This window comes from Triturus cristatus, chromosome 9, assembly GCF_964204655.1.
Source record: "Triturus cristatus chromosome 9, aTriCri1.1, whole genome shotgun sequence".
In the NCBI taxonomy this organism is placed as follows: Eukaryota; Metazoa; Chordata; class Amphibia; order Caudata; family Salamandridae; genus Triturus; species Triturus cristatus.
In genome coordinates, this window is record NC_140592.1 from 450,217,048 (window position 1) to 450,232,793 (window position 15,746).

General features: G+C 45.7%; 1 protein-coding gene across 2 annotated transcripts in view; it reads right to left on the reverse strand.

The window, feature by feature from the left end:
• Positions 1–15,746, reverse strand: part of SIPA1L3 (signal induced proliferation associated 1 like 3) — a 657,587-nt gene that overhangs the window by 23,330 nt on the left and 618,511 nt on the right. For both annotated transcript variants that reach the window (XM_085625340.1, XM_085625341.1), the window contains exon 20: positions 1,313–1,445. In XM_085625340.1, the coding sequence (XP_085481466.1) occupies positions 1,313–1,445 (133 nt within the window). The remainder of the gene's footprint in view (positions 1–1,312; positions 1,446–15,746) is intronic.

Consider the following 15,746-nt stretch of genomic DNA (forward strand, 5'->3'; position numbering starts at 1 on the left):
AGAAGGAGCTGGCAAGTTTTGAATGTCTGGGCAGTTTATGTTTCTACAAAATGAAAACGTGTGTGGGAGCCTCAAAGGCCAAGGCCTCCGGCAGAGCTGTACTCAAGGTCACAGGGGTTAAGATGCCTGAATGAATGACAAAGGTTAGTGCATTAGAACCCATGTCGGGGAAAATTTTGATTTAGTTCTTTAAAAGAAGCTATCTGCTTTTCATCCCCTCCTGTAGTGAAAAGATCTGCACCAATCTGGGCATATATTCCAAGGACAAAACTGAGAACAGCATCGGGATCCCTCCTTTCAGTGCCACATTTCATTTTGTCTATAAGATGAAGAGACCCAAAATGAGGATGAGTTTTGTTACTGCTTCTTTTTACAGTGCCTCTCTGCAGGGGTCACGTCTCTCTTCTCACTCCAGTCTAATAGTGAGTCTGATCAGTAACCATAGATAGCTCATCTACCCAGCAGCCACGTGGTTGGCTTTACTCTCCCTCAAGACTGTGGATACATTTAGGGCGGTGAAAAGCTGGTCTTTGAGTTATGACTGAGCCCCAGACTCCACATGCCACCATCAAGAGGGTAATTCATCAGCTTACAGTCCCTTTAATTCTTGCATGGCTGGTACTCAAAGTCAAGCTACGACATGGAGTACAGAGAAAACAAAAGCAGAAAGTTTGCAGATTTCACCCACAAACAACAAATATAAAAGCTGTAACGATGCAGTGAGTTCTGAACCTTAGCTGCTCTCGTGCACAAAAAAATGGGAAATACGTCAGTCAGCTGGCATCTTTACTGGAGCTATGTCAACACATTCAGTGACATTCACAGGTTCAGTTCTGGAGTCACTCAGGTAGCACCTACAGGCCATACATCCTACAGAAGGTGTGAATTTGCATGAAAACTATGCGTTCGAAATTAAATTGCAGGTACTTTATTCCAGTATCCCTGATTGTCATGTACTGTGTCTATTCATAGTTCATCACTTTAATTATTTGCCCTTCTGGGCATAGCTATACTACCTTGGGTGCATACACACCTAGTTGATGCAAAAATACAATTTTGGGGGTTTGAGCTAGAGTGACATAATAGAATTCTTAAACTGACTGTACAATTAAAATTATTATGCTGAAGAGAGAGTTTAAAATACTATAAGGGAAGTTAAATCAACAGGTTGTCAATAGTTTCCAATATTAAAAATAATACGGATGTGTAGTTAACACAAATCTTCTTTAGCCCAGTCTTCTCTAATCCTCAGCATTAAAAAAAATTACTAATTCTTTTTACGAAGCATTCCAATCACACAGGCATTTCTTACCTCATCGTGGGCGTGGTTCGAGGAGTCTGTTGTCGCTCAAGGCTTATTTGCGTTTGATCCGGGCTGTTCAATGGCCGTGCTTCGGGGCTGGTTACCGTGTCATTGAGAGAAAAGAGAGAAACCGTTCTCTGAACTGCAAGACAATAGACAAAAACACTGAGGGTTGTGTTTCCATGTGAAAAATGTTCTTTTTACAGGAACAATGGCTGATTAAACAAAGCTGCACATAAAAGACACAAAGGGCACACATTTTACAGTGCACTGACAATCTTTACAACCAGGAAACATTAAAAATCGAAGCGGACGCTTTAAATGCCTCGAATTAAGGAAAATACTTAACAAGCTGCATTGTCTCAGATGCAAACAGCTACTAAATCACTACTAGTTAGTCAAATTCATGTTTTCGTGATCTAAAAACCAACAGCAACACATTATTTCCATTTTGAACTCGCGCAAGTGCACAATCTGGCATTGTCATTAATCTCAAGATTAAAATAAAAAATATTCAAATGCAATTTTTTTTAGGAATACAGAATTTAAGTTTAGATAGGGAAAGAAAGACCAATAATCCAGACTTTTGCCTCCTCAATGAGAACGCCGCATTGTCAATGGAAGCCATGCTGCTGGATACTTCCTTTTCTCTGGAAGTCATTTCTAAAGAAGTTAAGATGGTCAGATTCAAGTGTGGTGACCACTAAGCTCGCTCCAGATGCAATAATGTACAGATTAGAGGGCGAAGAAAGAGCTGCAGGGAGCAGGCATCTAGGACTACTGTAGTGATTTTGCTTCAGCACATACTGCACAATCAGGGTAGAGACCAAATCTTATATTGAGAGAAAGCCTAAGGAGTATTCAAAATTTGTCATGATCTTCTAAACAGTAATCAGGAATTCACAGATTATTTATAAGGTGGCTTTTTGCTATCAGCTGGCTTTTTTCTGTAAATCTAAAATTATCCTGATAAGACAAAATGCTTAAGAGGTTAAAAGTGAAACTATTGACACCTATTTTAGACCCTCTCAGAGAAATCTTAATGCTGAATTTACTGGTTCTTAGTCAGAATTTGAGATTGCATCACTTGAAACGTAAACTTTGGCACCTTATATATACAAAATTGTAAATCAATCACTCTGTTCTGGCATGCTTGACCCGTTATTAAAGACAGGCAGTTTTATCCCTCTATTAAAAAAGAACAGATTAGACAGCAGGGACACTGCCAAATACCAGTCCCATTAAACTTTGCAACACTATTCCTAAAATACCTGAATCATATGTGGCTAAAGCACAGTGTTCTCACAGTGAAAACAACCAGATCCTAAATGGTGTTTCAACAGGCTTAAGGTCAGATACAGGAAGGTAGTAATAGTAGCAATCAATAGGAATGAAGTCTATGCACCGAGTCTGTTGGACCTATCAACTACATTTGACTCCATTGACACAAAAGATGATGCACAACTAAATAATTTCAGTAGGCATAAACAAATTCTGAAAAGGTTCTCCTCCTTTCTTAAAACCGCACATAGAAAGACAAGTGGCACATGCTGGAATAAATCCCTCTACTCGGTCTCCTTACTGGTTTAACATTTATGTGCAGGAATTTACTTATTTTGTCTCACAGCAACAGCTTATATAATTCTACCGATGATCCACAAATAACAATTTTCACCAATTTTGTGAAGGGTGGTGCTCTTAAAGCATGCAGGTCAGACATTAAAAAATGGATGAATGTTCAATAGCTAAAAATGAATCCAGACGAGACTTTGGTGACTGGTTTTGGCGATTGGTAATCCCGACCCCCACCCTTACAGTTCTGGAATGATTTACTCTGGCCTTTCAAATTGGGTTGCTGTCTTTCTCCAGAACAAGTAATTAAAAATGTGAGAGGGAAGATTTATAACCACCTTTACATTTTATCCCATTTCTCCATACTGTGAACAAATATGGGCACCTCTGGCTGGGGTGTTGGACATTTTCATCGACATGACTCCTCAGATGGCAATCCTGGGAATAATGTCAGGGTGGGACGGTAATTGGGCCGGGAAACGACTGGTGGTGCTGGAAGTGATGATAGTCAAAAGACAAAAAAGCCCATAATTGGAGATCTACATAGGCACCATATGCTCTCAAAATTGACCAGGGTCATGGGCTTTTGTCCTGCTGCTGCAGAATGGGTTTACCCGAGTAGGGGGTGCCTGGCGAAGTACCACAAATCTGCTCACCAGAGAGGGCGATAATGTAAGGTAGGCAGGGACAGTCCAGGGGAATTGCAATGTATGGAGATGGCTTGATGGATGTAGATGTAACGGCACAATCACTAAAAGTGAGCTGCACAGTTTGTACATTGTCTTTTGTTTTCAATGACGGAAATACCAATAAAAAGAGTTCTATATATATATATTTAATCTTTATTTCGGCCAATTTGGCCATAAAAGATATACAAAAGAAACACATATGAAACATGTAAAACCATCAAGGAAAAATAATCAGGAAACACATCAGATAAAAGGCCATGCGATTAAAATTTTGACTTAAAATTAGGTGAGAGCCTGCGACTTTAGAATACGGGTGCGAATATACCAGACATTAGTAAGAAATTTGGCTAATGCAAACACAATTGGACCTGAAACGTCAGTTTTTAAAATTCTATACACCGGGAGGTACTCCCTAAAACCAAGGTTTCTAATGAGTGGTAGGAGCCAATATTTCCTGGCGGCCTTGTAAGTTGGACAAAACAAGACCACATGCAGATCGCTTTCCTCGGCACACACACATGCCGGGCATTGCTTGGTAGAGGGCGGTGTTGACCAGGAGCAGGTGTAAGATCGCAGAGGCAATGTGCCATATCTCCATTGGAGAAATAGCTTCCTGGCCAACACAGGAGACATAGCGTCCAGAACCCTCTCCAGCCTGTATGAGTCCTTGCTTTGCGCGAATACAAATGTTAATGACCCCTCATCCTTGCAGTCTAGGGCCATAGATAATTTCTGCTCGTGATAAGCATTGACCAAAGCTCCTTGTGGGATCCTTAGTGAGGCGTTAGCTGGATCCGACCACAGGTCGGGGAGCCCCAGTCTCACACAGGACTTTTTTATATATTTTATCCACGGGATCTGTAGAGCTTTAGGGTGGGTTAGAAACTCCCTCAGTTCCGCCCTATAAGAAGAAAGTTCTTCACTGCTCCACAGCCTTCGCCAGAAGACTATGGGTCTGAGACCTAGTTCATCTGCTATTGGTCTCAGTCCCAGATCCATCCTCAGGGGGAGGAGCGGGGTGCTGGACGGGAGTGCTACTATCTGTCTAATGAAGTTGTTCTCAGTTATAGACAAGCTGCAGGAGGCTGTATGACCCCACAGTTCCGCCCCATACATCAGAGCTCCTCTAGCCTGTGCCTTGTATATCTGGATAAGCGGCCCCAACGGTCGATATGTGGAGCTTTTCATCAACCGAGCAATGCCGACAGTGGTCTGCACTAATTTAAGATTAACCCTAGTCTGGTGAGTTCCCCAAGACATGGTTTCATTCAACGTTACACCTAGATATTCAAAGGTGGAGACTCTCTCTAAACGTGATGCTCCCAGTAAGGGGTTCGGGCGTGATCTTAGGGTTGGGTTCAGGACCATAAACTTGGTTTTGGTAGCATTGATTTCTAACCCCCTGTCTGTGCAGAAAGCCACAAAAGAATCAAGGATCCTCTGTATCCCCATAGGGGTTTTGGACAGCAGCAGAGTGTCATCTGCAAACATGATTGCAGGCACCCTGCTGCCATTCAATTTTGGGGCGTCAGTGTATTCAGTTCCATTGAGATGGGCGATTACCCCGTTGACAAAGAGGCAGAACAGGGTCGGTGCCAATACACAGCCCTGTCTAACCCCCCTGTCAACGGGGAATCTGTCCGTTAATTCCCCAAGTTTCCCGGACCTGACCCGGGCATAGTTATTATGATGCAATCTCTTTAAAATTATCAGGATATCTGGGGGGACCCCCATCTCAGCCAGAACACTCCAGAGTTTCCCTCTGGGCACGAGGTCAAAGGCGGCCCTCAGGTCCACAAATATGGTGTATAAACTGCCACCTTCCAATATCGCTGCCCTCCAATAGATAACGTTCAGACGAAAAACCTGGTCCACTGTAGAAACTCCCTTCCTAAATCCCGCCTGGTACGGACTGAGGGCGCCCATTTCCTCCACCCAGTCCTGAAGCCGATTCAGCAGTATCCTGCCAAACAGCTTCTGTGACACGTCAATTAAACTGATTGGTCTATAGTTGGCTGGGAGCAGGGGCGAGCCCTTTTTAAATATAGGAACCACCTCTGCCCCCAGCCAAGTACTCGGGATTTCCATGCCATGCAAAACTCCATTAAACACAGCGGCCAGATAGGGGGCCCAAACATCGGGCTCCTGCTTAAACAGGTCCCCGGGCAGGCCATCCAATCCTGGCGCCTTTCCACCTTTAAGTCCTATTAATGCTACCTTCACCTCCCCCACTGTTATCAAGTCCCCGTCATACTCTGCCAATCCAGTACCGATGTCAGTCTTAGTTTCTCCCAGCTCAGAACTGTAGAGAGACTGGAAGTGTGCCTGCCACACCCCTGCTGCAATATTTGGCTCTATTGCCGAATGGAGGTTCCCCGACCCCCCATTTACTACTCTCCAAAACATTCGGTGGTCTCTTATTGCGAGGGAAGTGGTGAGCTCCTCCCACTGGTTCTCCTCCCATTCGGTTTTAGCATGGGTGACTAGTTTTTTATAAGCCCGTCTACTTTCTCGCAGCTTCTCTCTGCCTGTTCCCTCCTTGATGCTTCTGAGGAGTTCTCCCTTTGCCTTCCTGCAGGCTGCATTGTACCATAAGGACTTGTGTTGCTGGGCCCTCCTCTGATTCTGGACCTTGCTAAAAAGCTCAGAGGCCGCTCCCTTTATAAGGTCCTCATGAGCCTGATATAATTTCTCATGGTGGTCTTTATTGCCCACATCGTTGGCTAGATCTCCCACTTTTTCCAAAATAGGAATTAAACCTGCGTAGAGCTTCGAGAGTTTCGCTTGGCTCGTAGCTAGTTTATCCCACCTGATTCTTCTCCTGTTATTATCTAATAGAAGTTCAGGTTTGAACTCCTCAATGGTTGTTATGGAGGCCTCTAGCCCGGGATGACTAAGATTGAGTTCAAGGGCGTTATGATCACTATCTAGTCTCTCCATAACCCTAAAGTCCAAGATAGAAGACCAGTTCACTAGCTGTACAAGGGCATAGTCCAAGCGGGACTCTCTTCCCACTCTGTTATACGTGGTTTTGCTTGGTACATCAGACTTAATACGTCCATTGCAGGCTCTAATTCCATGCTTTAGGGTAAGGGCAGTAATCTGCAGTGCTACAGGCGTCCATGCCTTTGGGGAGGGTGCTACAACAGAGGGTGCTACAACAGAGGGTACTAACCACCTGGACTCTTCTTCCATGGGGAATCCCTCTACGAGGCCGACCAGCGGCTCGAAATGGGAATTTAGATCCCCTCCCACTATGTAAGGAATGTCTCTTGGCATTTCCGCTAAATAGGCTGAAAGCTCCTCTATAGTGGAAGATTCACGCGAGGCTCCCACTGGCCTGGAGTAAATATTTATCAGGGCAAGTTTCGCTAGGTTCGGCCAGGCTAATAAAACCACTAGGATGTCGTCTGATGGCACCGGTAGGCGTGAAGTCTGGCATCCTAAGTGGGATGCCACCCAAGTTATGAGTCCACCAGAGGGGCGGCCCTTACCCTCCCACCTAGCCGGGATGGAAAATGACACGTAACCTTGGTGCTTATATTCTTCCCTTGCCCAAGTCTCTTGGAGCATGCAAACATCCCCGGACTCGATGTAAGTTATCCAATCTTGAGTGCCCAGTTTACTGGCTAGGCCAGCCACATTCCACCAAATTAATCTCATGTGCGCTGGAGCAACCACAGAAGGGATTGCAGAGGTGGAGTGGAGGGAAGAGCCAGTACCAGAGCCAGATACTGCCCCAATTGCTCTATCAGGGTCATTTTCAGAGGTGGGTCTAGCCGGATCAGAAGGTTTGCTGGGACCGTTACCCAAGGTCACAGGATTTGGGTCCGGGTTTGAGGACAGTCAGTCAACCCCATCCAGACCGTTCAGACAGTTGAAACGATTGTGGTCCAAAAAGGGTGTCTCCGGAGGTCGATAAACTGGACGTGGAGCATATCCCCTATGTCTAGGTCTCCGTTCCACCCTTGTCCAATTACCTTGTAACAAATCATGGTGCATGCGAATGGGAGGGAAAAAGAAAGAAACTGGCAAAGTCTGTATGGTGGAATCCAGTGATCTATTTGACCCAGCACAAATGTGTAGTGCTGTCCCAGGGTCTCGAAACGACACCATGATACAGTCCCCTGCTATTGATTTTCCCGTCTTCCCCAACCATGGTACCCTTCTCACCATAATGATCTCATTATTGAGGTGGGCTGGAAGAGGTCTGTTCCAATTCAACCATTTGATGATTTTCCTCTTGAGTGAGTGAAAGTTCTCATTTTCACCCATTTCTAGAGGAGGAACACCTGCCAAAACCACCATGAGGCTATTAGCCTCTGGTGGTAAGTCGGGTCTCCGTGGTCTAGGGGCAGGCTTACCAGGGAATAGGGGGGCAATACTAGCATTAGGTAGGACCCGAGGGTTTGTGCCAGGAGCTATACATTGGAAAGCTGGGCCATCTGTCTGTGGTGGTAGGATGTTAAGATTGCTAGGTGGAATTGGAACTGAAATAGCCATAAGTGGCTGTAAAAGGGGAGCGGCAGTGGTGCCCAAAGGAGGCCCCGTGTGGATCGGAGGGTTTTGGATATTGGGGAAGGTTCCTATTGGTTGATTGGACTCAATGGTTCTACTCTGTTTGCTGTCCGAGGTTTTCAGGGTGGTTAAGGTTGCCTCCAAAATGGTCAGCCTGAATTCTATTTTCTTCAAGCTCTCGCTAATGGGCAACAGGAGTGATCTAATTAGAGATTCAATGTTCCCCAAAGAGATGCCAGGGAGTGATGTGTTAAGTGGGATGTTCCCTTTGTCGCTGGTGGAAGCAGTGGTAATAGTATTAGTACCCTTGGGGGGAGTAGCATTATGCACATTAACTAATGGCCTATCAAACATAGATACGGACTTAAGTGTCTTTCCAAAATCAGAATGGGGGATCTTGGTCTTCCCCGGACCACCCCTCGACTTCCTTCTGCGCTTATTTGGTGGTAGGTCATGCACCTCTGCCACCACAATTTGCTTTGGCTTATTATTCCTGGTTTTAGCTCTGGTGTGCGTTTGGGTGAGTAGGTCAACAGCCGAACTACTGGCGACTAGTAGTGGAATGGTATCCGTAGTTTGTTTAGGAAGTGAGCCAGGGTTGGGAAAGCTATCCCGTAGTAATAGGGGAACATCTTCTTGGGATAAAAGATCCTGGCTACCATTAAGGGAACCTTCCTCTTGGGAGATAGGATAGGGAGTTATATCACTAAGAAGCCTATTTTTCATGTGTTCGATCGAGCGACGGCGCTCTGCCCTACGCATCTCGAGAGAGGTTTCGATTCCCCCATCACCCTTTGCCGATTTAAAATAATTGTCCAGAGTCCTGATGTTGGCTCCCCCCTCCTTTGCTGGTTTTTCACCTGTGACCGATGATGACATACCCAGAACCTATTTCACAAACCAGATATGATCAAGGAAATACAGGTGAAAGAGAGTGGGCCCAGCCCAGCCTCCTGCCGCCCCTGACGGCCACAGACGGTCCCGCCCTTGTCCCGGGCTTATCCCCGGGCGCTCCCGCGCGCTCCCACGACGCGGAAGTTGCTGTTTAAATTTGTAGGAGGAGAGTTAAGCTGTAAGTGGGGCGGGGCTTGCAGGGAGAGCGGCCAGGTGGCAGGTGGCGCGGGTTGACAGGACTGCTGGGAGACGTAGTCCTGTCCCGCCGCTCGCAGCCCTGCACTCACCCAGTCCCTCACTTAAACAATCCACAGGTCTTGCACAGACGGCTCTCGCGCCGCAGCGGGACCCGCAAAGCGGGTTCCGCAAGGAGTGGTGGAGAGTCCGAAGAAAAGCCAACAGCAAGCAGCAAGTCCGAAAGGTATCCCAGGGCAGTGGAGCTCAGAGGGGCTTTTTCAGGCTGTAAGTGGGGCGGGGCTTGCAGGGAGAGCGGCCAGGTGGCAGGTGGCGCGGGTTGACAGGACTGCTGGGAGACGTAGTCCTGTCCCGCCGCTCGCAGCCCTGCACTCACCCAGTCCCTCACTAAAACAATCCACAGGTCTTGCACAGACGGCTCTCGCGCCGCAGCGGGACCCGCAAAGCGGGTTCCGCAAGGAGTGGTGGAGAGTCCGAAGAAAAGCCAACAGCAAGCAGCAAGTCCGAAAGGTATCCCAGGGCAGTGGAGCTCAGAGGGGCTTTTTCAGGCTGTAAGTGGGGCGGGGCTTGCAGGGAGAGCGGCCAGGTGGCAGGTGGCGCGGGTTGACAGGACTGCTGGGAGACGTAGTCCTGTCCCGCCGCTCGCAGCCCTGCACTCACCCAGTCCCTCACTAAAACAATCCACAGGTCTTGCACAGACGGCCCTCGCGCCGCAAGGAGTGGTGGAGAGTCCGAAGAAAAGCCAACAGCAAGCAGCAAGTCCGAAAGGTATCCCCTTCTAAAAAAGGCATTCCAAGTGCTATTGGTAGTCTCTTCATGGATTTATAAGCTTTACTTCCCTTAGACACATTTATAAATGTACACCTATTAACTGTCAAAGGCAGATTGCTGCAGCCAGGACTGATTCAAGACTAGTTTACTCTAACTCAGTATATCTAGGAGTGAAAAAGTCCCTCATTCCCTGCCTGCAACTAATTCAGAACCAGGTAGCTCATATGACATTAGGTGCTCCTTGCTGAAGTCACTCTCACTGTATATTAAGATTACTGTACTGGCTTCCTATCTACCATCTGATTAAATGGAGAACAATCTACCTTTTCCATAACTATTTCTACAGTAAACTACTCCTCTTCCTGGGCAAGATTCCTTAAGTATTGCCCCTTAGGTACCTTACGCTGTATCAACAAACTGGTCCTTTTTGTTCCACGTTTTCAACATGCCAGAACTAAAGTCATGCCTTTTTGGTCGATACACCATCACATTACAGTAGTCTGTGACTAGAATTCTGCATGATATCCTCTCATTTGGCTTTCAGGAAGGAAAACAAACATTTTTATTTAGCTTATAATCTACTCTCTCGTCTACCAGCCTGATTTCCTAGCTCCAGGAGTCCTTTATTAGGTGACAGTGCACTTTAGAAGTTCCCTTAGCATTTACACTAGGAGACAATGCATTTTTGTTCTAAAGGTAGTTTATGATGCAGTAGATCGTATGACACTACATTAGGCGCTCAATTTAGATCATCGGGACTCCTCACTTGGAGTGTTTCTATTCCACACTCTCCAAGTTTAAAATGGAGAGTTAATGTAATTCATAACGTTCAAGTTAAGGGGGAGGGTGGGGTGGTCTACTGCAGCCTAGGATATCTGAATGGCTAGACAGGATTTTTGCAAGCATAGGAAAATTGTAAAGAGTGAGACAATAACAAAGTTTAAACGGTGAGATGTCTCACTTGGACCATAAAAGGTCTGAACTCTCCTATTGAAAGCCATAAAATCTGGCAGGTCTTCCTGGTAGAAGCCCATGGTATAGTCTGCCTACAGGAGAAACACCTCTTGGAAAAAGATGTTAAACTTATGATCCATACTTTGTATCCCCCACCCAATATTCTGCATTAGTTAGGCAGAAAGTGAGTGCAGTAATCAGTATAAGCATTTGTCAACGGAAGTCTAGAAATCATAAGAGATAGGATGGAGGGTAAGTATACAACACTAGAAGAGAAAAAACACTAGAAGGGACAAAAGCGACATTAGGGATCGCTTATACTCCTAATTCCCAACAAGAGAGATTTCGGAGCTGAAGCTGAAGCTGATGTAGGTTGGTGAGTTTCATACTGTCCTGAAAATAGATATGGATAGGCATGCCCACGATATATACCACTACTGATATGTTGCATACTACACTTAAACTGATATCTGAATTGGAAAAGAGGGTGCACAATACATGGAGCAGAGTGCTTCCACAGGAGAGAAAGTACTCATACTTTTCACACTACCACTGCACCTTTCCCAGGAGTGATTTGATACAGAGTCGTGGCAAACTGCTGGTCTAGACAGGGTTGAAATGGGACAGACTAAAATCTCAGATCACGCCCTGTGGTGTGGATTGAAATTTGGAGAGCATACACAAGAAATATACAAGGTAGAAATTCAACTTGTCATTGCTCACAGACATGCTGAATGAATCACAACTGAGAGAACAGAGACAAGAATTTAAGCTAAATGATGTCTCCCAGGTGGTGGTCTTCAAAGTGGTCCAATGGGGCTCCATGAAGGAGGTAATTAGAGGAAAAATCCTCAGCTCAGCATGTCAACAAGAGGCATATCTGGGTGCTCACTGTGGAGAATCTGTAGGGAACATCTAATCGATGCCAAGCACTGGTATAGAGAGAAGGGATCTGTATGGACTCTAACTGAGACGGACATTTTTAGGGGGCAGATCAGTCTTTTATCTAGATGCTCCGAAAAGTGCACTATTGAGAATCAAACAACACTTTTATGAAAAGGCGAACATGAAGGTTCCGAATAGTGAGAGAGAAAGCCAGGATCCCCAACGTTTTAACTAGCAAAGTAAAATTATGACATCAGTGTAAGGGAAAAAGTAGCCATTCTCTGCAACCGAGGCCCTTGAGATGTTTTTTGGAAACTTAAACTGCCTACCAAAACCATATCCTGTTGAAAGGTACTTGATGGAACAGGAAATATAGTGGAAAAAGTGCACCAAGTCATTAAAGGGCTATCAGCGCAGAAAGTGCTGGGTCAAAGATGAGCTGACAAATGGGTTTTACAAGAAATTCTGTTTGAGATTAGCCTCCAAACTGGCAAATTACATAACACGTTCAGGAACTCAGGTACGATCAATGAGACCATGTAGGTACCTGATATAGTGTTAATACAGAAGTTGGAAAACTAAAAAATTCAAGTACTTCTTATAGTCAGATATCAATAATAAACACGGATTCTAAAATTTATACTAAGATATTGTCCTCACAATTGGAAACATTAATGCCATATTAGATTAACACAGAATAATCGGGGTTTATAGAGAATAAGCACATCTTCGGTAACATTAGGAGGGTGCTGCACTTAAATGAAAAATCTAATAGGAGAGCAATCCAGATGGTAACGCTCACCCATCACGCACAGAAAAGCCTTTGATGAGGTTGAATGGTCATTAAAAAAAAAAAATCCTAGAAAGGGATGGAGTCAGGATGACCATACAGGCATTCATGTGGATTAGTTATGTGACACCTAGGACAATAATTATAATCAAAGTAGAAAAAACAGGATAGCTATAGCTAGGTAGAAGCATGAGACAGGGATGCCCCTGTCCCCACTTCTATCATCAATTTTAGGGATGCCCCTGTCCCCACTTCTATCATCAATCTCAGTGGAACTCTTGTTATAATAAATTAGGCAAATACGACAGACTGAGGGGATAACTGTTAGGGGGCCTCTGCAGAAAATCAATGTATTTGCGGATGATACCGTGCAAAGAAATGATAAGCCAGGAGGAATCAATCCCATCAATACTAACGGTGTTGAGAGACTATGGCTCCTTATCAGATTTTAACGTAAACCATGAGAAATCCGAGCTATTGTTTGTTTCATTAGGTCCTAGATAGCCGGTAAGAATAGTGGGACTGTCACCACTTCAATGGGCGAAGCATTAGATCTGATCGTTGGTGGTTAATATTATGCTCATGTTACATGGGCTGTATACAGTCTATTACTGTCCATGGATTGCAGATGTTTAAACAAGTAACAGAAGGCGTCCCCTGTTCATCTCTTGGATGGATAGGATGCCACCTATGAAGAAGAATTTTCCACCAGGCCTTGTGTACTTTTTTTCAGGGATCACCAGTTCTCACTCTCAAAACTCAGCAGTGTAAACTGTAGCATGATATTGAGAACTGCTTTTGGGAGGTTGTCGCCTGCCCATGACACGAAAGGTGTTACACAAGCTTAGAGAAAACGGCAGACTGAGTCTTCCGGCTTGTGAAAAAGATAATACAAAGAAGCCCAGTTGTGGACATAATTTGAGGCGTCGCTGAGAGAGTCTGAGACACCTTGATAACATATGGAACATGCCTTGATAGGCTAGTCCCATCAGGATCTTATATAGCCTCCAAAGAAGTATAGGTTGTAATCTCAGGATGCGGTCTTAATGGATGAGTGAGTGGCATTTTTCTAATCCCATTCACTTCAATAAAAGCTAATCAGAGATTTATAGCTGCTTTAAAGGTATATGTCTACACGAAATACAGATGAAGATTGTGGAATACTGGGTCATGTTCCACTCAGAAGTGATTACGTTGTGCAACAGAGAATTTCAATAGGAAAAGTTTGAGATGCTTGCCCTAACTCCAGTAAAGAAGCAGGCACAAGAGAACGAATTCCCTTTCAAAATATTTTTCCCAGTTTCAGCATGTTTGACTTGGCCCTTTTTGCAGGGTCATCCCTGAACTTTTTGCCTTCCTCCTATATTTTTTCTGACCTGTTGTTGGCTGTTTTATGACTCTGGGCACTTTACCACTGCTGATCAATGCTAAAGTGCATATGCTCTCCCTATTGTAAATTGATGTATGAATTTGTGATTCCATGATTGGTTGGTTTGGTTTACCTGTCAGACCCTAGTACAGTGCACCAGGAGTGCCCAGGGCTTGTAAATCCAAATGCTGCTGGTGGGCTTGCAGCACCCACAGAAGCAGCATATAAAAGTCTGTCTAAGGTCTGCCATTGCAGAGCCTGCGTGCAGTCTGGTACTGTCATGCTGACTGGGCAAGTGCACCCACTTGCCAGTCCCTAAACCTTCCCTTTTCTTCATATCAGACACCCCTATGGTAGGCCCAAGGGCAGGGTGCATTGTAAGGATAAGGTAGGACATGCCCTGGTGAGTGTAGCATGTTCTAATAGTGAATTAAAGCCATTTTCGTTTTTCACTATTGCAAGGCTACCTTTTCTCCATAGGCCAGAATGGGCAGTTTGATTATTACATCTTATAATCCAATCCGAACTGACTCAGGGACCATGGTAGCAATTCGAATTTAGTATGCCTGAACTTAGGATGATAAAATACATCTTTTAGTGAAGTTGGTTTTAACATTCTGTGTTTGAAAATACCACTTTTAGAAAGTAGGTATTTTCTTGTCTAACCATTCAAACCTGCCTCTGCTAGGCTGTGTATTCCCTGTCTGGAGTTTGAGTGACAGGGCTGGGGAATTCCAGGAGACAGGTTGAGGTGTCTCAGTGGTGAATAGAGAGATCTGCATCTAGATGGGAGGGAGGAGTTGCACCTGGGACCTGAATAGGACAGTGCCTGCCCCGACACAGTGCTGGCTCCACCCCCTGTGGTGCGTCTGATGTCTCTGCCCTGCACTGTGAAAGGAGAGAAGGAATCAGGTCTACAAAGTGCTCCAGGGCTGTGCTTTCCCTCCACAATGCTGGCTCCACCTCCTGTGGGGCGTCTGATGTTTCTGCCCTGCACTGTGAAAGGAAAGAAGGAGTCATGTAAACAGAGTGCTCCAGAACTGGTTTGGACTGGGCAAGGGCCCCTCTGCCCTCAAAGGATTTTGGGGTATAAATATTGGGACCCTGATCCCAAGAAATTAGATCACTTTGGAAAACAAGAAGAAACTCTGCTGAGGAGAGGAACCAAGAAGAAACTTTCCCTGAAACTGGGGGATTGGCCTGCAGGGGTTGACTGCTGCCAAAGAGAGGCGAAAGGAACTTTGTGTGTAGTTTTGCTCAACTTGTGAAGGATCTCCAAGGGCTTGGAAAAGAGCTTGCCTCCTGCTGAAGTCTCAGGGACAACAGACTTTACCCCCCAGCTCCTCAGAGTTCTTTGGAAGTGCCTGCTGCTGTGTTGGGCCTTCTGAGGGACTGCGTGTCGCAAGGAGCTGGAAGCGCGACTCAAGAAGGAGAAGCGTGCCGCCGTCGGAGCTGTTGTTGTCGCATCGCGTAAAGTGTGTCGCCGCTGCAGCATCGCATCGAGCGGAAGCGTCTCGCATCATCCAGGAAGTGTCTCGCAAGGCCGAAGAAGCGTGTCGCCATCGCAGCCATCGTAGCTGACGCATTGCACCGCATCAAGAGAAGAGTCTCGCATCGAGGAAGATGAGTGTCGCCATCGCAGCCATCGTAGTTGTCGCATTGCACCGGATCAACAAAAGCGCCTCGCATCCACGGAGAAGCGTGCTGCCGTCGGAGCTGTTGTCATCGCATCGCGTAAAGGGGTGACGCCGCTGCAGCATCGCGCGGAAGCGTCTCGCAACGTCGGAGAAGAGTACCGCTGCCAAG